This window comes from Ambystoma mexicanum, chromosome 4q (genome assembly GCF_040938575.1).
Source record: "Ambystoma mexicanum isolate Mex_15411 chromosome 4q, UKY_AmexF1_1, whole genome shotgun sequence".
Taxonomy (NCBI): Eukaryota; Metazoa; Chordata; class Amphibia; order Caudata; family Ambystomatidae; genus Ambystoma; species Ambystoma mexicanum.
The window spans coordinates 1,038,654,819-1,038,680,535 of record NC_090928.1 but is presented as its reverse complement, the minus strand read 5'-3'; the positions used below and the strand labels follow the sequence as shown (position 1 = coordinate 1,038,680,535).

The 25,717-nt window shown below is 44.4% G+C and overlaps 1 protein-coding gene across 3 annotated transcripts in view; it reads left to right on the top strand.

The window, feature by feature from the left end:
• Positions 1-25,717, top strand: part of BPNT1 (3'(2'), 5'-bisphosphate nucleotidase 1) — a 756,164-nt gene that overhangs the window by 451,136 nt on the left and 279,311 nt on the right. For all 3 annotated transcript variants that reach the window (XM_069608587.1, XM_069608588.1, XM_069608589.1), the window contains one exon: positions 9,273-9,364. In XM_069608587.1, the coding sequence (XP_069464688.1) occupies positions 9,273-9,364 (92 nt within the window). The remainder of the gene's footprint in view (positions 1-9,272; positions 9,365-25,717) is intronic.

The following is a 25,717-nucleotide window of genomic DNA, read 5'->3' as shown; positions in this document are numbered from 1 at the left end:
GCAGCATATCATCATTCATAGTAGAGGACATGCGTGCCCCATTGGTATGGATTGTCCTCATGGGGCAGTGTGGGTCCTGTAGTTTCTTCAAACTCCTCAGACCAGTAGCCATAGTGAAAGAAGATTAGAAGTCTGCTGGTTGTTATCACTAATTTAGGGAGTATGTATAGGTAGTGACTTTATCAGTTCCAATTCGCAATAAGCACACACCTTCCCTACAACAAATGGTCAAGCTAACATGGGGATGATGTATCATGTAATAGCACGATTCCCATCTATCACAGTCAGTTAACAGTTCTAAACGGACAACACCAATACCTCTGTGAAGGATAAGAATCGCTATTTGGGCGCACCGCCGAGCAGCCAAACAGCCAAACAGCCACAGCACTTCCCAGGCACTTCCCGATGCGCGGGCACCTGAGTATATGTGGGAAAGGCTGGGATGCAGTGGGTGGATCAGAGGGCGGAGCTGGAAAAAAAAGAAAAAAACTAATTCTGGCGCCTAATTCAAATAGAGAATACATTCAGAGCAGTAGCAAGCACAAGTCCAACAAGTCCAACGAGTCGTACTAAGTACGAAAAGTCTATATTTACTTGGGTGTTTCCACACTCCTCATGCTTCTTCTTGCCGATGGCTTCGTTGCACGGCCTAAGGTAAAGAAGAGTGCAGCATTAACGATGCAGGTAGAAAGGAAGCGTTCCACAGCCAAACAGCCACAGCACTTCCCAGGCACTTCCGGATGCGCGCACGAGATGCGCGGGCACCGGAGTATATGTGGGAAAGGCCGGGATGCAGTGGGCGGATCAGAGGGTGGAGTTTGGTGTTTCCACACTCCTCGTGCTTCTTCTTGCCGACGGCTTCGTTGCACGGCCTTAGCCGCTGAAGTAACGTCTTCCGCGTTTGATTTTTATTCCTCTGGAGATGCCTTTTCAGTCTCTATTGAAATGGGTGAAAAAGAATAACGTTGCAGCTGCTTGTGTAGAAAAAGTTATAATAAATCTGCAGGAGCAGTTCCTTCTCCAAAGGAGCCTTCTTCAGTTAAATAGCTGCCCCAGTGACTTCCTCAGTCAGTCCCAGCTGACCACAGTGGACCACTTATCACGCCACTTGCCGTGCTCCGTGCGGGAATGAGGATTTTAAACATCCTTGAATTACCAAAGGTGTAGTAAGCCGACCATCCTGAATAAAGATAGTATAAATCCTCTGTGCTCGATCACCACCGCAGTCCACTTATCACGCCACTTGCCATGCCGAAATGGGTATTGCAGGTTGTCTAAACCTGACCTAGTGAGAGAAGTTTTTAAACATGCAGCCAGATTTGATAATGGGAGAGTATGGAATATGAAGAGTCCCTCGTGAGGAAATTGGGAGGGGGAAAAGAGAGGGAGTGAGGGAGGGAATGTTGCTAAAAAAAGGAGAGTTAATAAAGTTGGTGAATTTTCCTTGCCTAGTCATACAAATGTGGGCTCCTTCCGCTCTCGGTCAGCGAGGTGCTGTCAAAGGCCCAGGCATCTGAAGGAGTATGTGTAAGAGGAAGACCCAGAAGGCCTCTGCTGTGCTCCAGTCATTGCATGGACTTAGAGAAACTTTGAGAAGAGAAAGCGATGTGTAGTGTAGTGCTCCCCCTCCCGGAATTAACACACAGGCAACCCGTGCAGCCATTCCCCAGCTGACGCCAACATTCACGGAAAGAATGGAGTGGGCGAGGAGAGACGGTTGAACGACGGGGAGGTGAAAGGCTGGCAGGGCTCTGTATCCCATATACTTAATACATTACCTATGTATTACCCAATTAAGGCCTCAATGTCCCTCCTTACATTACATCTTTTTATTCTATTTTTGATTTGTTAATTTTGATTGTTTTTATTGCTTTGTGTAAGGTTGACTAGTTTCAACCCGTATCACAATAAAGAAATGAAATTATAGCGAGGGGAACAGCAGCAGGTGGGGCAGTAGTGAGAGGAAGGAGGGAAAGGGACAGTTGTAGGTACCAGCTGGAGTAAGAATAAGAGTAGGAAATGAAGTAAGATCCAAGGGTAGAGGTGGAAAGGTGGAGTGAGAGATTGGAGAGACAGTAACGTGGTGGTAGCTGAACAGCTTAAGAGATGAGCTTGTAAAAGCTGTGAGCGTGATGCTGGGCGAAAGAAGACACCATTCCCTGTTCCCTGAGTTCTAATCAATGACATGAGAGGGAAAATTAGAAGTTCCCTAGGGAATCATGTAGCCAATGTCTTGGGCCAAACACCTAAAGTATAGAGAAGAAGAAAGACAGATGGGTGTTACAGATCTGAGAGTTACTAACCACACTGATGGGGATGTCTGGACTTGCGAAGTGGGAACCAAGCCCGGGGAAGTTGAGAGAGGTAAGGGCCAGCCATAGCACCAACATGCACAGCCCCTTTCTGAACATCAAAAATCTTTAATAAGCACCCTTGAATTTATTCTAGGAGTCAGCGTGGTTATTTGTGGCGGGCCGCCCCATCACACCTGGCTTCTCTTCTTCTTTCACTGCTAACCTAGTTTGTTTCTCCCAGCTACTATGATTCTCCTCTTCTTTGGACTGCTTTCTTTTAGAACAAAACCTCTGAGGGAATGTTTCCCTTCCCCTAGTTTTCTCCTTCCTGTATTCAGTCAACCTGGGTACTGTTCTTCCGGGTACTCTGGTTATGAAACTTAAATGTTCACACTTTTTATCAAGGTAATGGTTGCTTCCCTTTTCTCTTCTGCCCAGTTAATGGTTTCACTCTTCACTCAGGTACTGGGACTATGAAGATGAAGAACTGATGTGTGAATGCAAGTCTTCATCTTGTATGCTTTCTGTATATCTTCTTTAAGTAGACTTGGTCTACCCGCCTGCCTAGTACTACTAGTGAATTTTCCTTCAAACACAGACACCCTGATTTAGCCTTCGCCCAGCACTGTGACTTATGAAGACAGATTACCTACTTGTGGGTTCAAGTCTCAGACTAGCCTGTTTTCTGCAAATCTTCTTTCTGGTAAACTCGGTTCACTCACCTGCCAAGTATTACCATATGTGACTTTATTTTGTAAAGTGTCTATGTGGATTCCAGTTCTCGGGTTACTACTTGTTCCTCTCCCTCTGCCACCACCTCTTCAGGTTCCAGGAGCCTTTTTTCCCACTTTCGTACCTTATTTCTGCTTAGCAAGGGCTTCCGCTCAGTTTGTTGCTCCGTGTTGCAATCTTGGGATGCATGCTATTCTGCTGCTCTTCAAGAGGTCTGTGGCGGCTCGCCAGACCAGTCTGCTTTGGGAAAGCGTCCTCGCTCCCCTGCGTTCAGGACCACCTTCTGACTTTGTTCACCTGCTTGCCGTTTTGTTCTCTTTCTTAGGATCGGCTTCAGTATTCCGTCTAGCGTCCTTGAGCTCTCGTGGTCTCCCAGCTGCAACGTGCCGGCTCCTGTGGTTCCTCGGGGGAGGACTGACTCCCATATGCAGTCCTTCTTCCCTTTTATTGTTCTATTGAAATGGACTATCTGTGATAGTCTGTACCGTTCACCTTTGTCCCGCAGGTTGATCTTCATAACTCTGCACATCTGCATCATCCTAGTATTGACATCATCCTCCATATGCTCAGTCAAGCTGTCCTTCGTCCAGGTGGAGTCAAAGTTCAAGTCAAGTGTGCCGCTCCTATTCTTCCTTGTCCCAGTACTCTGAAATGGGGTGAAAGGGTCTAGCTTACATAGATATAAATGAATTGATGGGGTATTACAGATCTCTGGGGAGGGTAGGAGGTTGATGAAGCTGGGATATTGCCACTGTTACACTGCATCTCTCCTTGGCTGTCGTCCCTCATCACATAGGGGTTATCCCTCCCCAAGTGATCCTCCCACGATCCACCTCCCCAGGGGACTATTGGATTGTGGCTGCACTGGCTTTGGCCACATGAAAAGGACTCTCCCCTCTGGGAAAGGGACGACATCCTTGGATCCTTGGTTGTTTTTGCATATGGTGTGTTTAATTAAAATATATATTTTATAGAACTTTGAATGTACATTAATTTAATTTGGACTGTTCTACGTCGCTGTTTGGGTTGCTGCTGTTTCACATTCACATCCCTTTTGAGAGTGTAGCCTTCCCTGGCTCGCGTTAGCACAAAAGCAAGTTCAGGTAAGAATAATTTTTAGTCACTTTAGAAGGTGATGGGGGGCCTCTAGGGGAGCATCGCGTATGGAAACAAGACACAATCACCACACACAAACTGATACACCAGACATGAGGTCCAATTCCCAAAAGCTAGGGTTTATTGAAAAGCAAATAGTCTCAGTTGGCCAACTGGGTCTCCCGTCCCGCAACGTGTCTCCAGACCCCGAGGGACGCAAAAGAGCGAACATTTTACAACAGTTACATATAAACAAAACAAACATATCACTATCAGTAATGACATGTTCAATACCGCCCATAATGTATTTCCTTTGAAATGGATTCGATGATTGACAATTGTGACAAATATGACACCTTCAGACATTCATTTAGCAACAGTTTGCAATCTGTGGACTTGCAGACATGATTCTTTGTTTTATGGAACACACTGCTCCTGTTCTTTCAAGCAAGCTGCGTGCAGGGGAGAGCACATTCCAGGCCTTGCTATCTTCTAGTTTCTATTCGTGTACTAGGGGTCAACTCGCTCTACAGGGCTCAGCGAAGGGGGGGCCGTAAAAGAGAGCATAATTCAAGCCATTAATTGTTCGTCCCTACCATTTCTCCCACATCAGCGAGACTAGCTGGCACCTGCGTAGTGATTAAATGCCTTGTTGCTTACTTCCAAGGACTTGTGAGAGAGGAGACCGGGCTTTGCTGTCTGGATTGCCTGCGTTGTGTTTCAACATGTATCCTGTGGCCTTGCTCTATGCATGAGCAACAATGAAATAATGGAATAGAATAAGCTTACAGCAAAGCAGTTTGAACAGCAGTTTGAACAGAAGGCAAGAAGCGAAAATTAGACAAAATGGCGATTCTATTCCGTTCAAAATGGACGTACTCTTGTCATGCTTATGAATCTGTATTTCTAATACCGAATATATGAGGGTGGTTGGTCTTTGGCCAACAAAATACATTGCCTATGCTATGGGAGCGTAATTTCTAGACTCACAAAACATTTGTAGAAATTTTCCCCTTAAACTACTGAAAAATGTCCCGGGGCAAGCAGTTATAGAGTAAAGTAAGGGAAGTACAAGATCGGACCCACAAATGGGTTCAAAGTAGCAACCAACCGCTGCAAACAGCAGAAGGGGTCTCCCTTTAAGAACTCCAACTCCAGGTTTTGGATGCCGGTTTGGGAACCAATGTAAATCAATGGTAATACCCAGTAGGGGGGTGCAAGCAACACTCTACTACTTCCAGACCAAGAGGACCCATGCCGATTTCAAGAATTGTATCGGGATGCAGGGACAAAACATCATGGTGCCAATCACTGTGGATTTGGTTCAGGATCGTCTGGAGAACCCGGTAAGTGTGTGGCTTCCTTTTACAGGTCCAGGAATGGTAGCCAAGGGCTTGAACCCTTGACAAGTGATAAACAGATAAAAAGATGATAATCTGTATAGCCAGCACAAGTACCAACCAGTCAGATACAGTAGATGCAAGTGAGAAGGCACTATTTTTTATTTGTTTTTTAAAATTTAAAGCGCAGGCATGGCTTCAGTGCAGCAGAGCGCTGTACTGGGTGTGGGTAGCCAGTGGTTGGGCTGGCATCCTTTAACAGTAGCCCAGTACCGAGTTGCGGTCTTTGCATCTATTAGGATTTGTCAGTGAAATGGGTATTGTAGCGAAGCATTGTACTATTAATGCATTATAAATGACAACACCTCTGGTGAAGCCAAACCAAATTACAGTTGACGCCATCCTTCACCACAGTGGCAGGTGGGCTTCAGTGGAAGTTCCTTTGGCTGCAAAAGTAAAGTTAAAAAAAGAAAAGCAAAGCCAGTAAAAACAAGTTTACGGGTTTCAAAAAATTGGACAAGAGAACCCTAAAATATGTGCTTTTTTTAATGATGATTAGTGTGTGCATATGTATTGTGCAAGAGGATCCACACTTCTACAGCGAATATTCAGGTAATCCCGTCAATCTACACCAATGCTGTAGAATAGTATTTACAGGTAACACAATTGTACTCGCTGTACTGGAACATGTACCACTACACCCCCACTTCCTTTAGACCATCCACCCTCCTACCCCTCTGTGTTAGCCATATTATAAATGAGCCCTTAAGACATTCACTGAGAGAAAAAGGTCTGGGGAAGAGATTGAAAGAAGAGGGTGTGGCCTGCTCTCAAATGGAGATGTGCATGATCATATGCGTGTCACTTTGCTGTACCGTATATTTGTTGCTGCTGCAAAAAAATGCTCTAATTTGTGTACTATGGTGTGCACATCCCACTATTCTGTATGAACAGGGGCTAGCACTACAGCCACAAGTATAACCACAGTGCGTAACGTTTATGCTCTACAATGATCGGATGCCTCAATACTGTTTGACATAATCGCGCTTTCTTCCCAAGGGGGAGCCACTCCATGTGGGACTGGGTTGATGAGCTTGCTATGCAACACCCTTCCAAGGAGTAGGGGCAAGCGGGATCCCAGTGGGAGTGAACCCCCCACCCCCTCTGGAAACAAGGTATGCCAAGTTCATACTCCTCACCCACCTCCCATCCATTCAAACCCGTTGTTGGTTATATGGGGACTAAACATATACAGACGAATGGCTGGAGAACAGATGTGTGCATGTCGCAGCCACCGGAGATCACGCTGACCAATGGAATCTGCATCCATCTTCCAGCTCGGAGTTAAAGGACCGGAAACCAAATGAGAGAGGGAGCTGCTGCCAGAGAGCAGCGAATGGGAATCCACGAAGTCAAGCAGGGGAGGAGCCTAGAACCAAAGCAACACTGTGGTGGGTGGGAGAAGGAGGTGGCATACATGACGCTGGAGCTTCAAAGGCGTAGTCCCCAAACACGGAGGGACTGCTGAGACAGGAAGTACCCACCGTAAGGCTCCCAAGACGAGGAAGCCATTCCGATCCTCAGACCGCAACAACCTTAAGACGGTCTGCGTTATTACGGACCCACCAGTAGCCCGTGAGGGAGTATCACACGGGCCTGAGCAGCCCACAGTCTGTGAGGGGTCATTAGAGAGAGAACCCCACAGGGGGTGCCACACAGGCCAGAGGAGCCCACAACCCTCGAGAAGCTACAGGAGGGTCAACCCCACAAAGGGCTACAACACCGACAGAGAAGCCTGGGTGAGCGAAGCAGAGACAGCAGCAGGGCAGAAGACAACCAGAGCCCACACAGGACTGAGAGGGTGCTGACCCCGTAAGAAGTACGAAAAGGGTCTGGAAGGGCTCAGAACAGACACATTTGGAATTTCCAATGTTGAGAAGGAAATGAGCCTTTCCCACCCCATAGGCTCTTTAGAGTGGAGCGAGTCCCATAGATAGACGGGCGATGTGCCAGGGGGAGAGGGCTGTACTAATCAACTCGGCACAAACACAATATTTCATCAATTGACGCATATAAAAGACACCATTTTGTAGCTATTATGAACAGTCAGTCCTGCATGGCTGCGCGGTAAAACATAGGCCCAATGAAGAAACATGAACAGGCCCAAACTCAGAGAGCAGATGAACCTGCGCTGTTAATTCCCACAGACACCTGCCTTTGTTGTTTAACTGTTGCAGTTACTTGTTATCCCAGAGAGGAATGCGCCCTGCAAGGCCATGAGACAGCACCAGGATCCTCACGGCGCGCATTCATCACAGCCAGGCCAACAGAAGACCTCCAACCCCCACCCAGCCCACCAGGAGTAATGGCACCCACCACTGACCCGGTCCAAGAACCTCTGCATTCCGCGATAGTGGGTGACCTCAGACGACCAGCAATAAAACCAATGGCCATAGAGGATCCAAACGAACGTGACCACTTCACCTTATCCCATAAATCCACATTTTGTAGTTTATGGTACAGGGAGGGATACATTGTAGCTCAAAACAAGAGTGGACGCCTTCCGTGCGTAGAGTGAGATATGAACCGAGCAGAAAATGTGTGGGTCAGCATGATCGTGTTCCTCCCTCTGTGCCAATCCCCAAGTTTCCCAGGTGCATGCCATAATGATGTGGTAGTGTTATCGTACAATAGTCGTACAATAGTAACCCTGGAACAGCAATATGTGAAAAGCCTGTACTTCAGTCCCTGGAGAGACGGACCCAGTTGACATCTTGTGACGGAAGACTGTGTATCATTTTAATATATTGCTCATACAGACTATGCCAGAACGTTCTCGAGCAGCTGAGTCCTTTGCTTGCACCTTTACCTTTTGTACGGTTAAAACTTGTTATCCTTGCAAGCAATCGCTTGGCCTTTTTTTCCTAGCTGGTTGTATTCTTTCTAGCAATAGCGTACAGGGGCATGCCTTCACCAATGCCAGTCTCAAAACGACTGATCCCCGGAGGATACATCTTGAGAACTAGACTAGATTTTTGTCAGACGCTAGATGAAATTTTGAAAGACCATTTTCTTTGCAGCAACTGTTTCTTTTCGTTTCAGGAAGTACCAAATACATGTGAACCTTTGGGGGAATGTCAGAAAAACAGCGGCCTGCCCCACCCCCTTTTTTCTGGGTTTACATAACCCTAGTATAAACACCAGCCTAGAATAATGTATTCTTTCTTTCTAAAGAGCAAGGTTGGTGATATGTTTGAATAGGTGTTGGACTGAAAGATGAGCTTTGTTCTGAGGCAGCCTGATGAGCACCGGCTTATTATTTTATAGCTTGGGGAAACCATCTTAGACATAGGGAACCATAGGAGGTTATTTATTTTTTGTGTTGGCAAATAAAGATTGGTTTAAAACTGACATTCTGTTAAAATCGAAAATAAGTAAATGTAGGCCACACGCATATTCTGCCAATGGTAGAGGGGTATGTGGTTTTGGCATTATGTATGACCATATCAGTTTGGCATGAATGGCATTGGTTGTTTAAAAAGCACATATTCCATGCAACCCTGTTTGGTTTAGTCGTTCAGAAATGCATATTTTGTTTCTTCATCGTTTGGTCTAAGTCGCTGAATATCAGTTGTGTAGAAGTGACATCTGTTTTCCTCACATAAATATTATACCATATGTGGTGGTAGACCTTCTCTGTTGTAGAGACAGAAAGGGGGTACCATTTTTCATATAATGAAATACAATTTGCGATTCATGTATTGGTCACTTGAAATTGATTTCTAAGATTTCCATGCATCCTTTTGTACAGGTTTATTGGACCATGTAACCGTCCTGATTGGAATTGCCTATGAAGGAAAGGCAATTGCAGGAGTCATCAACCAGCCCTTCTACAATTATGAGGTATTTTATTACCAGGTTTATTAAATATTGGCATCTGTAATCAAACACGCATATACATTTTATGTAGCATTTATTGGCAACATATACATTTTGTGTACTGTGAGTTATTCTCTCATGATGATGGTGGTAGTATAGCTCAGTGAGTTGAGCATGCACCACACACAACAGTTTCCAGCCTATAGTATTGGGCACAAATTCCTCCAGGATCAACGCAGCCCTTCCAACCTTTGAGGATGATAAAATAGTACCTTAAATGGGATAGTAAGAACGCCTATTTTCACAGCCCCTGAATTTGAACGAATCCTGCATGATGCTTAATATGAAAAGATGTTCTAAAGCCATTGTTGGAAGTAATAGTGCTTTTCTTTACTTGCATCTCTTCCACAACATTCTACCTAAAACATACCACCTGACCTACACCCCGAAGAAAATGCATACAAAGATGTGCTTATGTATCTAACTATCTTTGTTGATGCATTAGCACATTGCCAAAAAACACCCTGTTTTCATTGCCTTAAGTAATGTGCCTCACGCGCATACAGAACCTGGCAGATATTTCTTTTGTTCATCTCATTTATATCACTTAAGTAGCTGCAATCCTAGCTGGATGCAAAAATCGGGTTTTTATCTTTTAGGAACTCTACAAAATACCAAAGTTGACAAATACGTAGGTTGGTCTGCAGTGCAGGAGATTGGATTTAATGCATTAGTTTCAGTACCTTTCAGTAGTCTGGTAATTTAGGGCACTGTCAAGGCATATGAAAGAGGGTGGCTTTACAGTTTGGACATTCTGCTGCGAATTCCAGTTTACACCTGTGAACTTTGGCTGGTGGATATTGAGCCAAAGCGTATCGTAACTCCTGTATAACCTCATATCTGAAGTCGATAGATATGTGATACATGTGTTGTAAAGGCATCATGAATAATGGCACAGACAACAGATTCACTTTTCCTAAAAGCAAAGGTTTATTTTTTAAATGTCAGGATGGTGTAAGACCTAACTTGCCCTATACTGAGGTGAGATTTCCCTACCTAAAGAATCTAAGGATTTTCTGTGTCAGTAAGTTCAACTCAAGTCCATCTCTGTCGAAAACCTATACTTGTCCGCACAACTAAAGAGATAAAATGTGTAGGGATCTCGGCAACCAAAGCAACAGTGTTCAAAATAATGTTCTGAGCTTCTGACAGCTCCCGGCTGGATTTCAGCTTCCCCTTTCTCAGGTTCAAAACAATTACACAAAATGTCCTCAGAGTTCCCTTCCCCAATTCAACACAGTTACACAAAATATCCTTGAGGGTCCCTTCCCCACGGATAAACGCAGTTCTCTTGACTTTTCAATTTACAGTCCATTCAACCTTTCTTAGCAAATCTTCTTTATAACCTTTCAGCCTTTTCATCAACTCTTTGTTTGCCTTTCTTTTAGTCTCTTGAACATTTATTAGCCGTAACAGCTTCCGCCTCTTGACGTTCCTTGGTTTAATCCAAGTAGGGGCTATTCGGTCTAGGTGCAGTTGTCAGACCACACAGCCCACCCATCACAGGTCATGCAACTGATCACCCATAAAATTTTGTAATGTTAAGCGATTTTCCTTGGACTTTCTTGCCAACACAGATTTCCCATCTGCAACTGTTTTATTAGTCCTTATAAACCTTTGTAATCCATTGGCAGTCTTTTGACCTTGCCAACATGTGATTTTTATAAACTTCACTTTGTGGTGTTTCTCCTTGTCACCACCATGCTTTCACACTATTCCACAGTGTTTCTCAAATCCTGTTCACTCTCCTCCCAGGATTTCATTAAAAGCTCAAAGCTGATTTGCACTGTCTCTAAATTCAAAAAGGCTTTTGTTTGGTTTCAATGCATTCCTAACTTTTGATCACTTTCCTTTCACATGTGCGATATTTCACATACATTGTATATTTCTTTCTTTTGGTATTCAATAACTCGGTAAATACTTTGCAGTTCGTTCGTGTTTCAATATTTTACATTTGCTCTCCAGACGCATTTATCACATACGTTTACTTGACTGACATTTTCTGTTACAAACACCATGCCCTTGGAGTGCCCCGGCCTGAGTGATCTTCCCCTGTCACTCACTGGTGGGCGGCCACTCCTCCGGGTGCTTTGGATTTCTTCTCTGGTTCACGCTCACTCCTCTCCCTCTCTCTGCGAGCTCCGGCGGGCAGTGCTTGCTTCCTCCAGACTTTCCTGCAGCTATCAGCAGCATATGGGAGACTTCTGTGTTCCCCACTCCGAACGGGCAACACATAGCTCTGGCATACAGTGTCATGGGCGTTTTTTTTACTCTGCTGATGACCTACTGTCATTACGGTTAACCGGTTCTGGCACACTATCGCTTTGCACATTAAATACAATTTGTTTACACAATCTTGACCTAGAGAATAAGCAGCACTTTCACAACCTTAAGCCAACTCCTTTGAAGTTGGCACTTATTAACGCCTGATCAGCAGTGAAGAAGGCTACAGCCATTAAAGAGGTCATTTCTTCCCTGGACCTCGATATGTTTTATAACTGAAACCTGCTTTTCAGATAACTGCACAGCCCACTTTCACAAGTTAGTGCTAGACAAGTGCCACATAAAGTGGCATAACAGAACCACTCAAAGAAGGGGAGGAGTGGCCATTGTGATAAAGTCCTCTGCTGTAGTCTGCAATATTCAACCTCTTGATTGGGATGATTCATCCAAAATGTTGGTCTGTACCTATCACCTAGTGAGACCCATAACTTTATCCTCTGTTATAGACCTCCTGGTTTATTTACACTGTTCCTGGATGCCCTAGACGTTTATCTAGGTTCACAGGTGCTTCAACATGAAAAATTAATCATTTTGGGTGACCTTAATATTTGGTGTAACATCATGGAAGACGGTGACTGTAGATATCTATTTAACATCCTACAGACACATGGGGCCTCATTACGAGTCCGGCAGTAACCGAGCAGAAAAAACCGGCAGTTTACCGCCGAACCCATATTACCATTCCGCCTCTGTGATTCCCGGAATTACCAGGGCATTATGACCCCGGTGACCTAGGAATTCCGGAGGCGGAATTGCGTAAGTTCCCATTCACATGGAGCCGCATAGGACTCCATGGGGATGGGGACCATGGAAACACTCCGTCTATGACAGAGCCGGTGTTTCCAGGTCAGACCTGGCGGGAGTGACACCTCCCGCCTTCAGGACTCTTAATCAGCCAGTCTGGAAAAAACAGTGGCAGCGGTTTTACCACCACTGTTCTTTCTGGACCGGCAGGGTCGTTATGAGGCCCAAGGTCTTCGACTCATGTCTAAACTTGCCACCCATATAGGTGGCCATTGTCTGGACCCAGTGATCTATCGATGCTCAACCCTGGCCGATTGTACTATAATCTCTGTCAGCTGGTCCGATCACTCACGGGTCAGTTTTCTTTTATGGAGCTCTTTTCAGTCCCAGACACACATTATTGTCGCCAATTTACAATTGCACCATCGGAAAAGGGATTTGGACTGTATATTGGATGACAACCTTGTACATAGCCTCCCTTATATACAACCCAATATGGATTGTTCAGACTACTATTTTAATTTGATGTCAGGCTTGCAAAATAATTGCAATCGCATTGCCCCTCTCATAGTCCTTAAAGGAAATAGAAAGAAGAACAATCAATCGTACAATGAGAATCTCAAAACTTTAAAACAATATAGGAAAAAGGAGAAAATGTGGCTTAAAGTAAGAGATGAAATTTCTCATTTGGCAGCCAAACTAGCCTTGGCCACATACAAAAAAGAAATTGTGCTAGCAAAATCTCTTGTAATGCAAAATCAAATTGATCAAGGTGAGAACAAACCTAAGCCTCTGCTCCACGTTATAAGAAATGTTTCTACCTCTGAAAATGTCAACTCTCAACTTCCAGCGTCAGTTATTCTGGCTAATGAATTTAGCTGTTTCGTTCAAGAGAAAGTTAACATCATTAGAAAAAATATGCTTGCCTGCCTAACAGCCACTGAGGCTGAAATAAGTATCTCTTATTCTACACCTTCATCTAGTCTCTGCTCTAGCTTCTCTGCCATTGGGATTGATGAAATTCTCAAATATGTGGAAAAGCTACGATCCAATTCCAGCATGTTTGTCAAACAGCATGCCTCGGCTCTTGGCGAGCCCTTGACATCTTTAATAAATGCAGAAGTCGAGTTCCCAAATCTGGGAACTCGCGTCCTCTGCACTCTATGGGTGGCTCAATGATGAGTCCTATTATTAATTTTGTCTATTAAATAGAAGATTGGGTAATATATTAGATTGAGATTAACAGTAGAATGATCAATAATAATTGTTCAATTGCATATGTACAAATATACACAATGACAAAACGTATATTAGTTTAAATCCAATGATTTATTTAGGAGCCCAACGTGTTTCGTGAATTGGTTCACTTCTTCAGGGGCAATTTTCATAATTTTCAAAATTTTCAAACTTTTCAAACAATCTCTGAAAAACATTACATTCAAATAAATCCACATTAGAACAAATCATCTCAATGCAGAGTATCTTATATATTATTACAAAGGTAATCGAATCAGTCGTATCATAACGCCTATTTTTGTGGATAAAGATCCAAAAAGAAAACCATATCGTGCTCATTAATTTGTCCTTACTAATAATCATAGACACACTGTGTCCTATCTGTACAAAAAAGTTCATCACAAAGTGAATCACATATAATATCTATTTAGTATGTTGTGTTAAACCCAATAGTCAATAAAGTAATTGTTGTCAAAAATAGGGCGTGTCAATATTCCAATAGAACATTTACCTATGGTTTAGATTATATCAGTCATCAAAAAGATAGTTTTACATCATAGAGAAGGTGGAAAGTAGATCCTCTGTCTATTTGCGTCAGAATATGCTGAGGTCCTATTAGAAAAAAATGCTACAAAATATATTGTAAAAAATAATTAGAATGGATAGGTAGGTAAGAAAAAGTAAAGATAGTAAAGGCATAGCTTTATCTTACCAGCAAGGGTCTCAACACAGTTAACGAGTAAATACTGAAGCGGGATCCAATTTAGTAGTGTGGTCAGCCATTTTGTTCAGCAATGAATGGGCCAGGGAAAACCCCTTGTTCTAAAAAGAAATCCGAAAAAAGGAAGGGTTAAATGACCCTAGTGGGCTTAAAGTCAAACATCTTGGATCTTTATCCACAAAATTAGGCGTTATGATATGACTGATTTGATTACCTTTGTAATAATATATAAGATACTCTGCATTGAGATGATTTGTTCTAATGTGGATTTATTTGAATGTTATGTTTTTCAGAGATTGTTTGAAAAGTTTGAAAATTATGAAAATTGCCTCTGAAGAAGACAACCAATTCACGAAATGCGTTGGGCTCCTAAATAAATCATTGGATTTAAACTAATATACGTTTTGTCATTGTGTATATTTGTACATATGCAATTGAACAATTATTATTGATCATTCTACTGTTAATCTCAATCAAATATATTACCCAATCTTCTATTTAATAGAAAAAATTGATAATAGGACTCATCATTGAGCCACCCATAGAGTGCAGAGGACGTGAGTTCCCAGATTTGGGAACTTGACTTTTGTTTTATGTCTTTGCAGCCCATATGCCAGGGCTGTCCTCTTTAACCTCTGCACCTTAAAATGCATTATTCCCTTGTATAAAATCCACTTACTATATACACACAAAAATCAGGTGTGTCGATTGATCTACTCATATTGTTTATCTTTAATAAATGCCTCACTTTTACAAGGTTGTGTTCCTCCAGCGTTAAACGTAAATCCTTCCTCACACCATTGTTAAAAAACATTGGACCATAAGGTTTTGGCCAATTATCCTCCAATAGCTGGCCTATTATGGCCCGCCAAGATTGGTGGTGACAAGGCAACTGCAGACATTTACAGATGAACATAAGATTCTCTACCGTTTTCAGTCAGGCTTTAGATCAGCCCACGGAACGTAGTCCGCCTTCATGACAGTCTGGGTTGACCTGTTGGGGGCCACCGACGAAGGTACTGTCAGCATGCTTATTATGCTAGACTTGTCAGCGGCCTTCGACACAGTGGATTTTGATATTCTCATTGCAAGGATGTCATCAGTGGCACATGTCTCAGAAGAGGCCATGAGATGGTTTGTGTCTTTTCTATCTGACCCCACCCAACAGGTGAAAATGGGTGATTGCCTCTCTGAGACTGTGCCGGTTGAGTGTGGGGTCCCTCAGGGGTCTTCATTATCGCCCCTGCTCTTTAACATCTATATTCAAACTTTTCTGAATATTCTTTCGGAATTTGGGTTGTCATGACACTCATGCGGATGACACCCAAATTTCTCCAGCATTGGATCTTTCATGGATTCACATGCTTAGAATATTCCCCGTCGTCAGACTGGGAACCCTCGGTACACATATATAGTCGTTTCCTATAGGAAAAAACTTCCGACACTTGTGTGCCCTATCCACATCTACTTCCTCTCTGGGTCCGTTCACGCATGCCCCGTAGGACGTAGCGGTATAAAAGCCCCGCCCCCGCGGGTCCCGTCAGATTTCAACCGTCTCCAAAGATAGTGGGATCTCCTTGCGAGTCTCTACTGCTAGATTTTCGAATTGTCGAACTCCTGTGAGTTTGTTAATTTTATCGGGATGTCGGGAAAACCTCTATTTCGCCCGTGTGCCACGTGCGGATTGAAGGTGGTTTACGAGGGGGACGGCCATTTAGACTGTATTTATTGCCTCCACCCTCACCACTCGGCAGACCAGTGTGAAATATGTAAAGGTTTTTCCCAGAAAACCCTGAAGGATCGAAATCGACGGCTGGTATCCTGGTTAAATGACGGTGCGGGAGCGTACCCTCAGTCAGAGGTGGGCTCTGTGCGCAGAGTGGCCTCTGCGAAAACATCAGGAGCCCCTCGACGCTCAACTTCGTCGGAACCTCCGGCTAAGAAGTCACGACCTGTGGAAAAGGACGTTCCACGAAGTCACTCTTCTAAGGACTCTTCTAAAGACTCTGCAAGAAAGACATCTTCGTCAACTTCGTCGAAGAAAGGAAAGGAAAGGCCTAAATCCTACTCGGGCGATCAACACAGATCAGCCACGAGTAGAGATTCGAATAAACGCAGGGAGAGCGCTGTGAAGGCGGGACCGCCTAAACCACCTGCAGGCCCAACGTCGACGACGACGAACCAGTCGGTGTCCTCACTGCCTCTGACGCAGTCGATTTCACCGGTCATCAACCCAGCAACGACCTCGGCGACGATGTCCTCGTCGACGGAAGTTCTGGCCTGGAGACCAGAAGTATTCGATATGGGGTTGCCTGACACATTGCTACAGGAACAAGCAGCGTCAATTGCCTCGAAAGAAGACGACGGCTTCAGAATTGTGAGCCCGGAGGACCTCGGTCTACGAGCCAGGTTCCCATCAGGAGCAACCTGCTCTCAGGTGTTTACCCAACCTCCAAGCTCTCAGGCGACCCTGTCCATGGAGGTACTGTCCTCCTTACACTCGCTGCTGAAATCGCTGGACGAAAGGCGTCCACCTGTACCGTCGACACCCCCCCGTCGATGAGCCCGGCCCTTCACACCGCCTGACCAGATCGATCGGGGTTCCAACTATTCCAGCAGTCCAGGAGGAGGGTGAGCTTTCGGACTCCCTATCTGACCATGGGTCAGCTTCAGATATATCCCTCTCACCATCTAGGGATCCATCCTGAGTTTCGGATGTGGAAATGGAAACACCAAAGAGTCCCACTCACCCGTCACCACCGGACGATATAGGTGCCTTTCATTCCATGGTGGAAAAAGCGTGCAAGGAGTTTGGCCTGGACCAACAGGAGGAGAAAAAGGACTGTTTTCTTTTTGACCATATGGGCAAGAGTAGACGCTCAATATTCTCAATACCCATTTTAGACCATGTCTGGAAAGAAGGTGTTCAAACCATGCTTCACCCATTTTCTGAGCCTGCTGTCAAAGGCCGCATTGAAAAGAAATTTAAAGTACCAGACTCTACAGCGAAGTGTCTTTCGGCTCAGCCTACACCGGACTCGGTGGTGTCGTCGGCGGCGACGAGAAAAGCAAAGGCCCAACATAAATGCTCTACCCCTCCAGATAATGAGGCGAGGCGCCAAGACGTGTTTGGTAAGAAGGCTCTTTCTGTGGGGGCCTCAACGGTGAAAGCAGCTAACTCCCTGGCGATTGTGGCCAGATATGACAGGGAGATGTGGCACAGACTGGCACCTATCCTTGACCACCTCCCGGAAGAACATAGAAGAACGGCGATGTCCCTGGTTCGAGAAGGCGAAGAAGCATCTAATCATGCTATTAACATAGCGGTGGACCTGGCAGATTCGGGTTTTAAACAAATAAATAACGGAGTTGTTCTAAGACGCCAGGCTTGGCTTAAGTGCACCAACTTCAGACCCGAAGTACAGTATAAAGTTTTGGACATGCCCTTCGAAGGTGATCTTCTTTTCGGAGAAAAGGTGGACGAGGCCTTGAAGGGCATGAAGGAGGACTCGGATACAGCACGCTCGTTGGGTTCTCTCCAGAGTGGTAAGCCCTTTCGTTCTTTTCGTCCCTTTAGAGGAGCATCTGGGAACTCAAGATTCTCAGCAACCAGGGATAGATCTTTTGGTAGATCAGCGTATCCTTCCCAAGGATATAGACGCGCCTCTCAGACCTCAAGCCGGCGCAGAAACTTCCAGTCTTCCAAGAGACGACCAACTTATTCGTCGTCGACGAGCAAACAGAAAGACCAACAATGACGGGAAGCGTACCGTTCTGGGAGGAAGAATGTCAAGCTGCATCGAGGAATGGGAGACCATCACAACAGATCAGTGGGTTTTGGACACTGTGAGGTACGGACACTCCCTACTGTTCAAATGCAAACCTCCAAAATGTCCACCAATACACCTATCCCAGCCACATCTAAACATCTTGCGGCAGGAAGTAACACTCATGTTACAGAAAGGCGCCATAGAATTAGTCTCTCTAGATCAGCGCCTTTTGCAAATCCCAATGGTCAGAACGACCACATGGGGCGAGCACCGGTTTTCCGTCATTGGCCCCATTGTGTGGAATGCACTTCCGTCGAATTTTCAACTTCTTGACTCTCTGGCAATTTTTATGATACAATTAAAAACCTATTTGTTTGCCTGGTTTAGGCCTTATATTGCTAGGCCGAACCCTTTGACACTTGGATGAATTACATAAGAACTTCTCTGCGCCTAGATGCACTCGTGCTTAGTCCTAAGCACAAGAGGGTCAAGAGCTCTGCAGAACCCTGTGGTATGATTTGTAAATTTGATTTGTAAATTTGTAAAAATTTTACAATTGTTACAAATTGCATACTATTGTTACAAAACGTGCATACAATTGGGTGAAGACTGATACAAATGACTGATACAAATGTACAAATCAAATTTACAAATCATACCACAGGGATCGGCAAAGCTCCTTGACCCTCTCGTGTCCCGCTCTGGCCTCAGTGTCAGTCTGGCTTCCCTGCAGAAATCGGCGTCCTTTTCAGCGGCCCATATTCTGCCTGCTCCACCTTTGACTGCTGCGCTCTCCTGCCCAGCTGGATTGTCTCTCTCTGGCCTCTCTTTATATGCACTCACATCAGTTGAGATGATTGCACCAAACAAGTTGGACGCTCATGGAGGCAGGCAGACTTCCCTTTGAATCACCTGCAAGGGAGCAACAATAGGCACTCAATTCCGAGTACATGGCCTTTCATTCAATGACCCAACCTCTGACAAGAACAGAATAATTACACCGTAAACAGCATCAATGACTGTTGATTACTGATTTTGCTATATCAGAGCATGAAGAAACCCAAGCGAATGGGCAGCAGCATGGCAGATAGAGTACACAATCAAGGAGTTTCATAATCCTTACATGAACCTACCGTCCTGACGAAGGTGGTACGGTAGTTATAAAATTCCACTGAAATTGGTAGACTGTATTAATGGATACGTGAAGTTTACAAACACACACCAGGCTAAACAATTATGCTAATAGATTTACAAGTAAATGCTCTCTCCACTTACATCCCTCCTTTTTTTCAAATCATATCTTTTTCTTTTCTTTCCTTTAGAAACAAACTCAGTAACGAATAAAGAACGATAAAAGACCACTTGTAAATCAATAGAATTTTAGAAGTAGTTTAGATGTGGACAACTTCTTCCTGTCTTTCACCTAGATAGGTGGCAGATCACCGTTGACTAGGCACAGTACACCCTCACACACAGGGAAAGTTAGTCTGTGTAGGGACAGTTATCTGTTTGATAGGCTAACCAAATAAAGGTGAAGTTCCTCTCTTTACAGTGTTTTCATGATACATTTAGGGTGCCAGGGAGGTTAACGTGCCCAGCCCTATAGGCCCCTTTGGCTGTTTTTCACTCTTTATATGCACCTGTGAACCATTAATTGACTGCAGGTGCCTGACCATCATAGTGTAGTGTTCTACAGTCCTTTTCCATGTCTCAGTCCCAAAGTGGTTCGCACAGAGAGTAGTGTGCACAGCTCCTAGTTGCTTCTTCTTTGTCCCAGTCTTAAAGGGATATGCATATGGGGCAGTTGGAGTGTATGGCAATGGTGAAGACTGATAATAACCTACAAAGGTAGAGGGAGGGTAGGATATATTCTAATAGCCTCTTGATTTTACAAGAAGAGGTGGATGTGAGACTAGGTTTATAGTCATAATGTCGACAGTCAAAATGTCGACAGTCAAAATGTCGAAAAAAAAATGTTGAAAAATAAAATGTCGACTTTTTTTTCAATGCATTTTTTTTTATATGGGGGGTTCCCCCCAACCCCCCTTTTTTAATTTTTTTTTAAATTTTTCCCTTTTTTTTAGCTCCCAAACCCCTAAAATAAATATATAATTAAAAAAGAGAAAGTCGACATTTTTTTTTCGACATTTTTTTGTCGACATTTTTGTCTGTCGACATTTTTTTTTCGACATTATGACTGCACACCGTGAGACTATTCTTTGCCCACAATGAGATGTTGTTATTCTCTCCCTGGTCCATTGACACTGAGGCTTTGCCTGAGGGATGGTTTGAAAGGAAGAATTGGAGCGTATTTGGCACTACCCTATAAAAGCCTCAGGGACTGAGAGTTCACTATGGAATGGAAATGGGGGATACTATGTCTGCCTAAGGACAACCTCCTTTTCCCCAAATCTCCTCAACCGAGGTGATCCTCCCCAGCGTATCCACCCCCAGGGTCAGGATCCAAAAGCGATGGCCTTTCCCTGGCCACCTGAATAGAGGACGATTGGGAGAAGCAAGTGAGACCGCCCTTAGGTGTCTCAGTTTTCAAAATATCTAGTATATAAATAAATTCTGACGTGGTGCTGCCTCCCATTTTTTGATTTTTCCTAACTAAACTTCACATTATCCTCCCTCTGCGATTGAAATTAAAATTTAAAGTCACCTTATAAATTGGACACAGCGTGTGATATTGTTCACTATATGGCTAGTGTGGGACTCCACCAGGATTTCTAGGACAATTTGCTGTTGACCGGCATCTTATATTGAAGATTTTACTGAATACAATTTTACCTAAGGAAAAGTGACCGAAAGTATTTGAACGAAAATGGTAGTTAATGTGGTATATGTGTAGTGCATAATAGGTGGAGTGTGGGGTAAAGGTAACATTTAGGGTAGGGAGGGTTAAGAGGGGTTTGCGGGGGGTCTCCCCTGCATTATAAAAAAAAAAACATTTAAAAAGTAAAACTTTGATTTTGATTGTCACTAAAATAGATTCGGTCACTTCTTTATTAGGTAAAATATTTTCCATCAAATCATGGACATCTGTGTTATACAGTTGTACACACAGGGAGCATATACGAATATTCAACTTGGAGCCTCTTGTACTCCTAGTGTATAGTCCTCATTCCCTTAATACTTGTAGGGCTGAGTATTTGCCCACTGATTAATCAAGTGTGGTAGGTCAGAAGGAGTAGACAGACTAGTTCTTCTTAGTTCAGGGTATTTTATTGAAATAATTGCAGACAAAAAGCCTGACTCCCCCTAACCTTTGGGTTTCCTAACCTTACCAACTTACTAGGAAGTACAAAAGAATATGGCCGGTCGTCCGTCCAACTCGGAGCTATTATATCCCTACCACTATAAGAAAACAACAAATGTCCAGGAAAATGACTTTGTTCTCCTGAATAGATTTAGAACAGTTCTAAACAACAAAAGATCAGGAGAATGACTCCCTTTTCCTGAAGCAATTTTGTAAAGTTCCAACCAACAAAGGGCCATTCTCATGAATAAGCTTTTTCAGCTTTCGATGATCACCAAAAGACTAGGAGAGTGATTCCCTTCTCCTAGCTATCTTTCCTTGCTTTTTATATGCAATCCTTGGATATTATTGAGGTATTTGTCTAAGTAACTGATGTAGTTCCCAGTCTCCCTTCCCCCTCCTTGCTTTCTGGTTAGGCCTCTACTCTTTAGCCTTTTGAGCATTCAGAATCATCGTCAAAAGTCTCTTTAGTGTCTCTAGAATGACTCACTCTTTGTCTCCCTCTTATTCTTAATGTTATTCTGTTTCTGCACTTCCTGGTGTATTAGACAAGCAGTGTCTTATTCTTCTCCTAGGACCCACCGTCTTCTATGGGGCATTTCATACTCTCTAGTCACTTACTGGGATGCGTAGGCTGAGTCCCAGGGTACTCGTTACTCTTCATAACTTTGGTTTGAAGACTGGGACGAGCAGGCTGAATCCCAGAGTATTCATTACTCTTCTTAACTTCTGACCAAGTACTGCGACAAGTAGGATGTCAGCACTCTTTACTTACGTGATCCCACCTGGGTCTACCGCTGTCCCGCTATCTTCTTTCACAGGGTTTGGCGTCGCCAGGCCTCTTCTCAAGAGCAGGACTTTTCAATGGCTTCAAAACAACTTGCTTTCTCGTTCTGGTCGCGGCTTACTTTGCCACACGGTTTTCAGGCTTCAACGGTCTTGGCGTAGTTGTCAGGGTTCCATGTGATATAATTGCAGCAAATATTGCTGTGGTAACAGAATAGTGCGGCAAAAATGCTGCCGTTTTTGCGCCGCAGTCCATGTAAAACATGCGGGGGGCACCCCCGCAACCCCTGGACCCATTATACCATTTAAGGGGAGCGTGGGACACCCCCGCAACCCCTGCTCCCCTTAAATGGTATAATGGGGCACACTTTTACCTGGTCAAACAGTGGCATTTTTTACCGCAACATTTTTGCCGCGATTATATTACCTGATACCGTTGTCAGACCCTACGGCCCACCCCTGTACGGTCAGGCCACTGCTCTCTCCTGCTTCTTCTTGGGTTTCCGTCCCCTCTGCTTGACAACCTGGATCTCCTTCGAGGTCTCTGGCCAGCAGCACCACCTTCTTTCCTCCCAACAGAGGTTTGGTAGGTCCCACAGCCCAGCCACAACTTGGCTGGTTTGAGGCACCCGGGCTCCTTTCCTGTCTGACTCTAAGAGGAGTCCTTACCACAGGTTGCTGAGCCTCCCCAGCGAAGGGTTGTAGTCCCTCCTCTCTGTCTGATGGATGTTCTACATCCTCCGTTTACTCTTCTTCATCACGTTATTGGGAGTAATCCTTATTAATCTTGCACCACACTGCTACATAGTACTCGTGAAGGGTTGGTTTTCAAGAGGAAACTTGAACTCTGTATGACAATAACACACTGTGGTCTGACTTGGTGGTCTTGTCGTGTTAGTGTTAGGGGCATTAGGGAGTTCCTCTATGGAACGCATGTCCCTGTTCCTCAGGGTGGTGGTGGGGGGTAGTCTTCCTGTGAGGACCCGCTTACCGCTAATCTCTAGGGGGATTATTGCATAGCGGGCACACCTCCCTGGCCTCACAAAGAAAGGCTCCCTCTTGGGGAGAAGTGATCAAGTCCCGTGATTAGTCACACAAGTCGAGGCACATCTATAAAGAAGAATGAACTTGTTTTTGAGATGATTGAGGAAAGGCTAAATGGTGGAAAGGGGACTGGATTTTGTGCGCAGAATGCCTTACTGTGAGTACATTTTATGTCCTATCACCTTTTCTCTATACTCGAGTGTGGATGTAATTTTTCTTTTCATTCATTATGATCACATGTTCTCAGGTCTTTTCTTTTTAATCCAATGTTTAGTGTAGAGGTTTCCTAGCTGTTCCACTGGGACTTGATATTGGAATGATTTATTATTTGATTGCTCTATGGCTTCCGCTGAACTCCTTTCGTAAGTAAGTGCATCACAGAGAGTGAGATGTGGAAGCTGCTGATGCAACATTTCTGCGCAAGCCACCAGAGGTGTCACATGGTATAGACATACAAACTGAAGACTTTAGCAGATGACATTGGAAAAGTACCAGCACAAGGAATATAAAATGTGGCTTCTGGGTAGGTGGTTCTGTAAATCAGGTGGACGGTGTGCCTCAGTCACCTGCGTTGATGAGGCACTCCCTGGTTTTCTGGAAAAGGTAGGGACTGAGGAGGCAGGCTACCTCATAGATGCTGGACAGTAAAGTATTGTTTGATGTGTATTCTTCCTAAGCTTCGATTTGGTCACCGGTCATAACCTATAAAGGTGGAGGTTTGGTGGGTGGGTCAGGTTGTTCCGGGATCGCTCTGGTAAAGTAAGCATTTAGCTCTGGTCAGTAGCTTGCAAGACATTAATGCAGTCTGCCTTTTGCTACTACCCTAAACTGACTTGAGTGAGCTCTCTTAATACAACATATTAGAAATTACAACACAGTTGACAAGAAAAAAAAACATTGAAGAGCAAGAGTACTCTGTGCACCCCTAAACATTTGTAAGGCCAACTGAGCACTGACTCGGGAGTTAGAGCCCAGACAGTAGTGTGAATATTCTTAGTAGGCTTGATGTCCTTGTTACAATAATGATTGCGCTTAAGAGTCTTGTGTATACCTGGAGGATTACTTGGCGGGGGAGGGTAGGAAGAAACATTTCTGTGTTTATCTAGTCCTCAGGCTACGTGGATCTTGGTTATTTGGGGCTGAGCAGATTTGGTCCACGACAACTTAACCTGAATGAGATGCATCTAAAGACGCACATTTTGACCGACTAGGACACAATAGGACATGACTCCCAAAGAGCAGGAAGACCGGGATATCTTTCTGGTGGAAGAAGACAGGCATATCTTTCTAAGTGCCTCAAGCCTCCATAAGAGGAGTACAAACCTTTCACATTTCACTAAAGAGAATCTCACACTTGCCCTATGAAGGAAATCTAATGAGTTGGTTGTAGTGTAACCATTCCTTTATTAATTTGTCACAAAGAGGCACATTTACACAGTCTGCAGGGCTTGTAAGAGACCTGCTGGATTGGACAGAGGAAGATGATTTACTCCAAATGTATATATTAATGCAGTCCCTCCAGAAAGTGGTGGTCACAGCTGACAAGATCATGCATGTGATATAGGCTTTGCAAAGGCCAAAAAGGAGAAACATACCAAATACCAGTGTCACGATCCTGGCTGCACCGGTGACAGGATCTGGTCTGGAGTCACCCACTCAGGAGGGCGATACAAATTGTACTGGCACAAATCTAGGAGGTCATTAATCCTAGCATTTGCAACTCTTGCGTGGGCTGGCGGTAGCTTTTAAAGTAGTCCTAATGGTATGTGGGACATGAACCATGATTGGCTTTGTGGGAACGAAGAGGGATCTTGTCCTTGATGCAGGGGTTAGCTGGTAACCAGGGCAGTTCAGGGCTGATGCCCGGAGACAAACTGAACTGCTTTGCTACGAAATCCTTGCATTAGGAAATGGAGGAGGCTAATGGAAGGGGCTTTTGTGTCAAGGCTTGATATCCTGATGGCTTGGATTTATTGGGTTTATTGGGCTGTGCGGTAGGATGGAAAGTAGGGGGTGATTTTTTCTGGCAAGCCTGAGATGGTGTTTGCAGCGTTTACTTTACTTGGCCTGTACCTGGCTTTGTAGTCATAATGTTTTAGTGAATCGGCAAACAGTACTCCCAGATTCCTGATAGTTGCTTCGGGGGCCAGTGCAGAGCGTAGGTCCGTAGGCAAGTGGAGGTAGAGCAACGTTTTGCTATGGGAGCAAATGTTTAGGATTTTAGGTATGTCACAGTTTAGGACTGTGAATGGCTTAAAGGCATTTTGGCATGTTGCAGATAGCAGTGAGTGGGGATGACTTTTGAATGGATGAATGATGGAGTCGCAGGTGATAAATTGAGTGTCTGCCACATATATCTGGGAAATGAGTCTGAAATGTATAATGAGGCATGCCAGAGGGCACATGTACACTGAAGCAAAGGAGTAGTGGGATGAGCCTTGGGTAACCCTTCAGTTGAAATTGTGGAAATA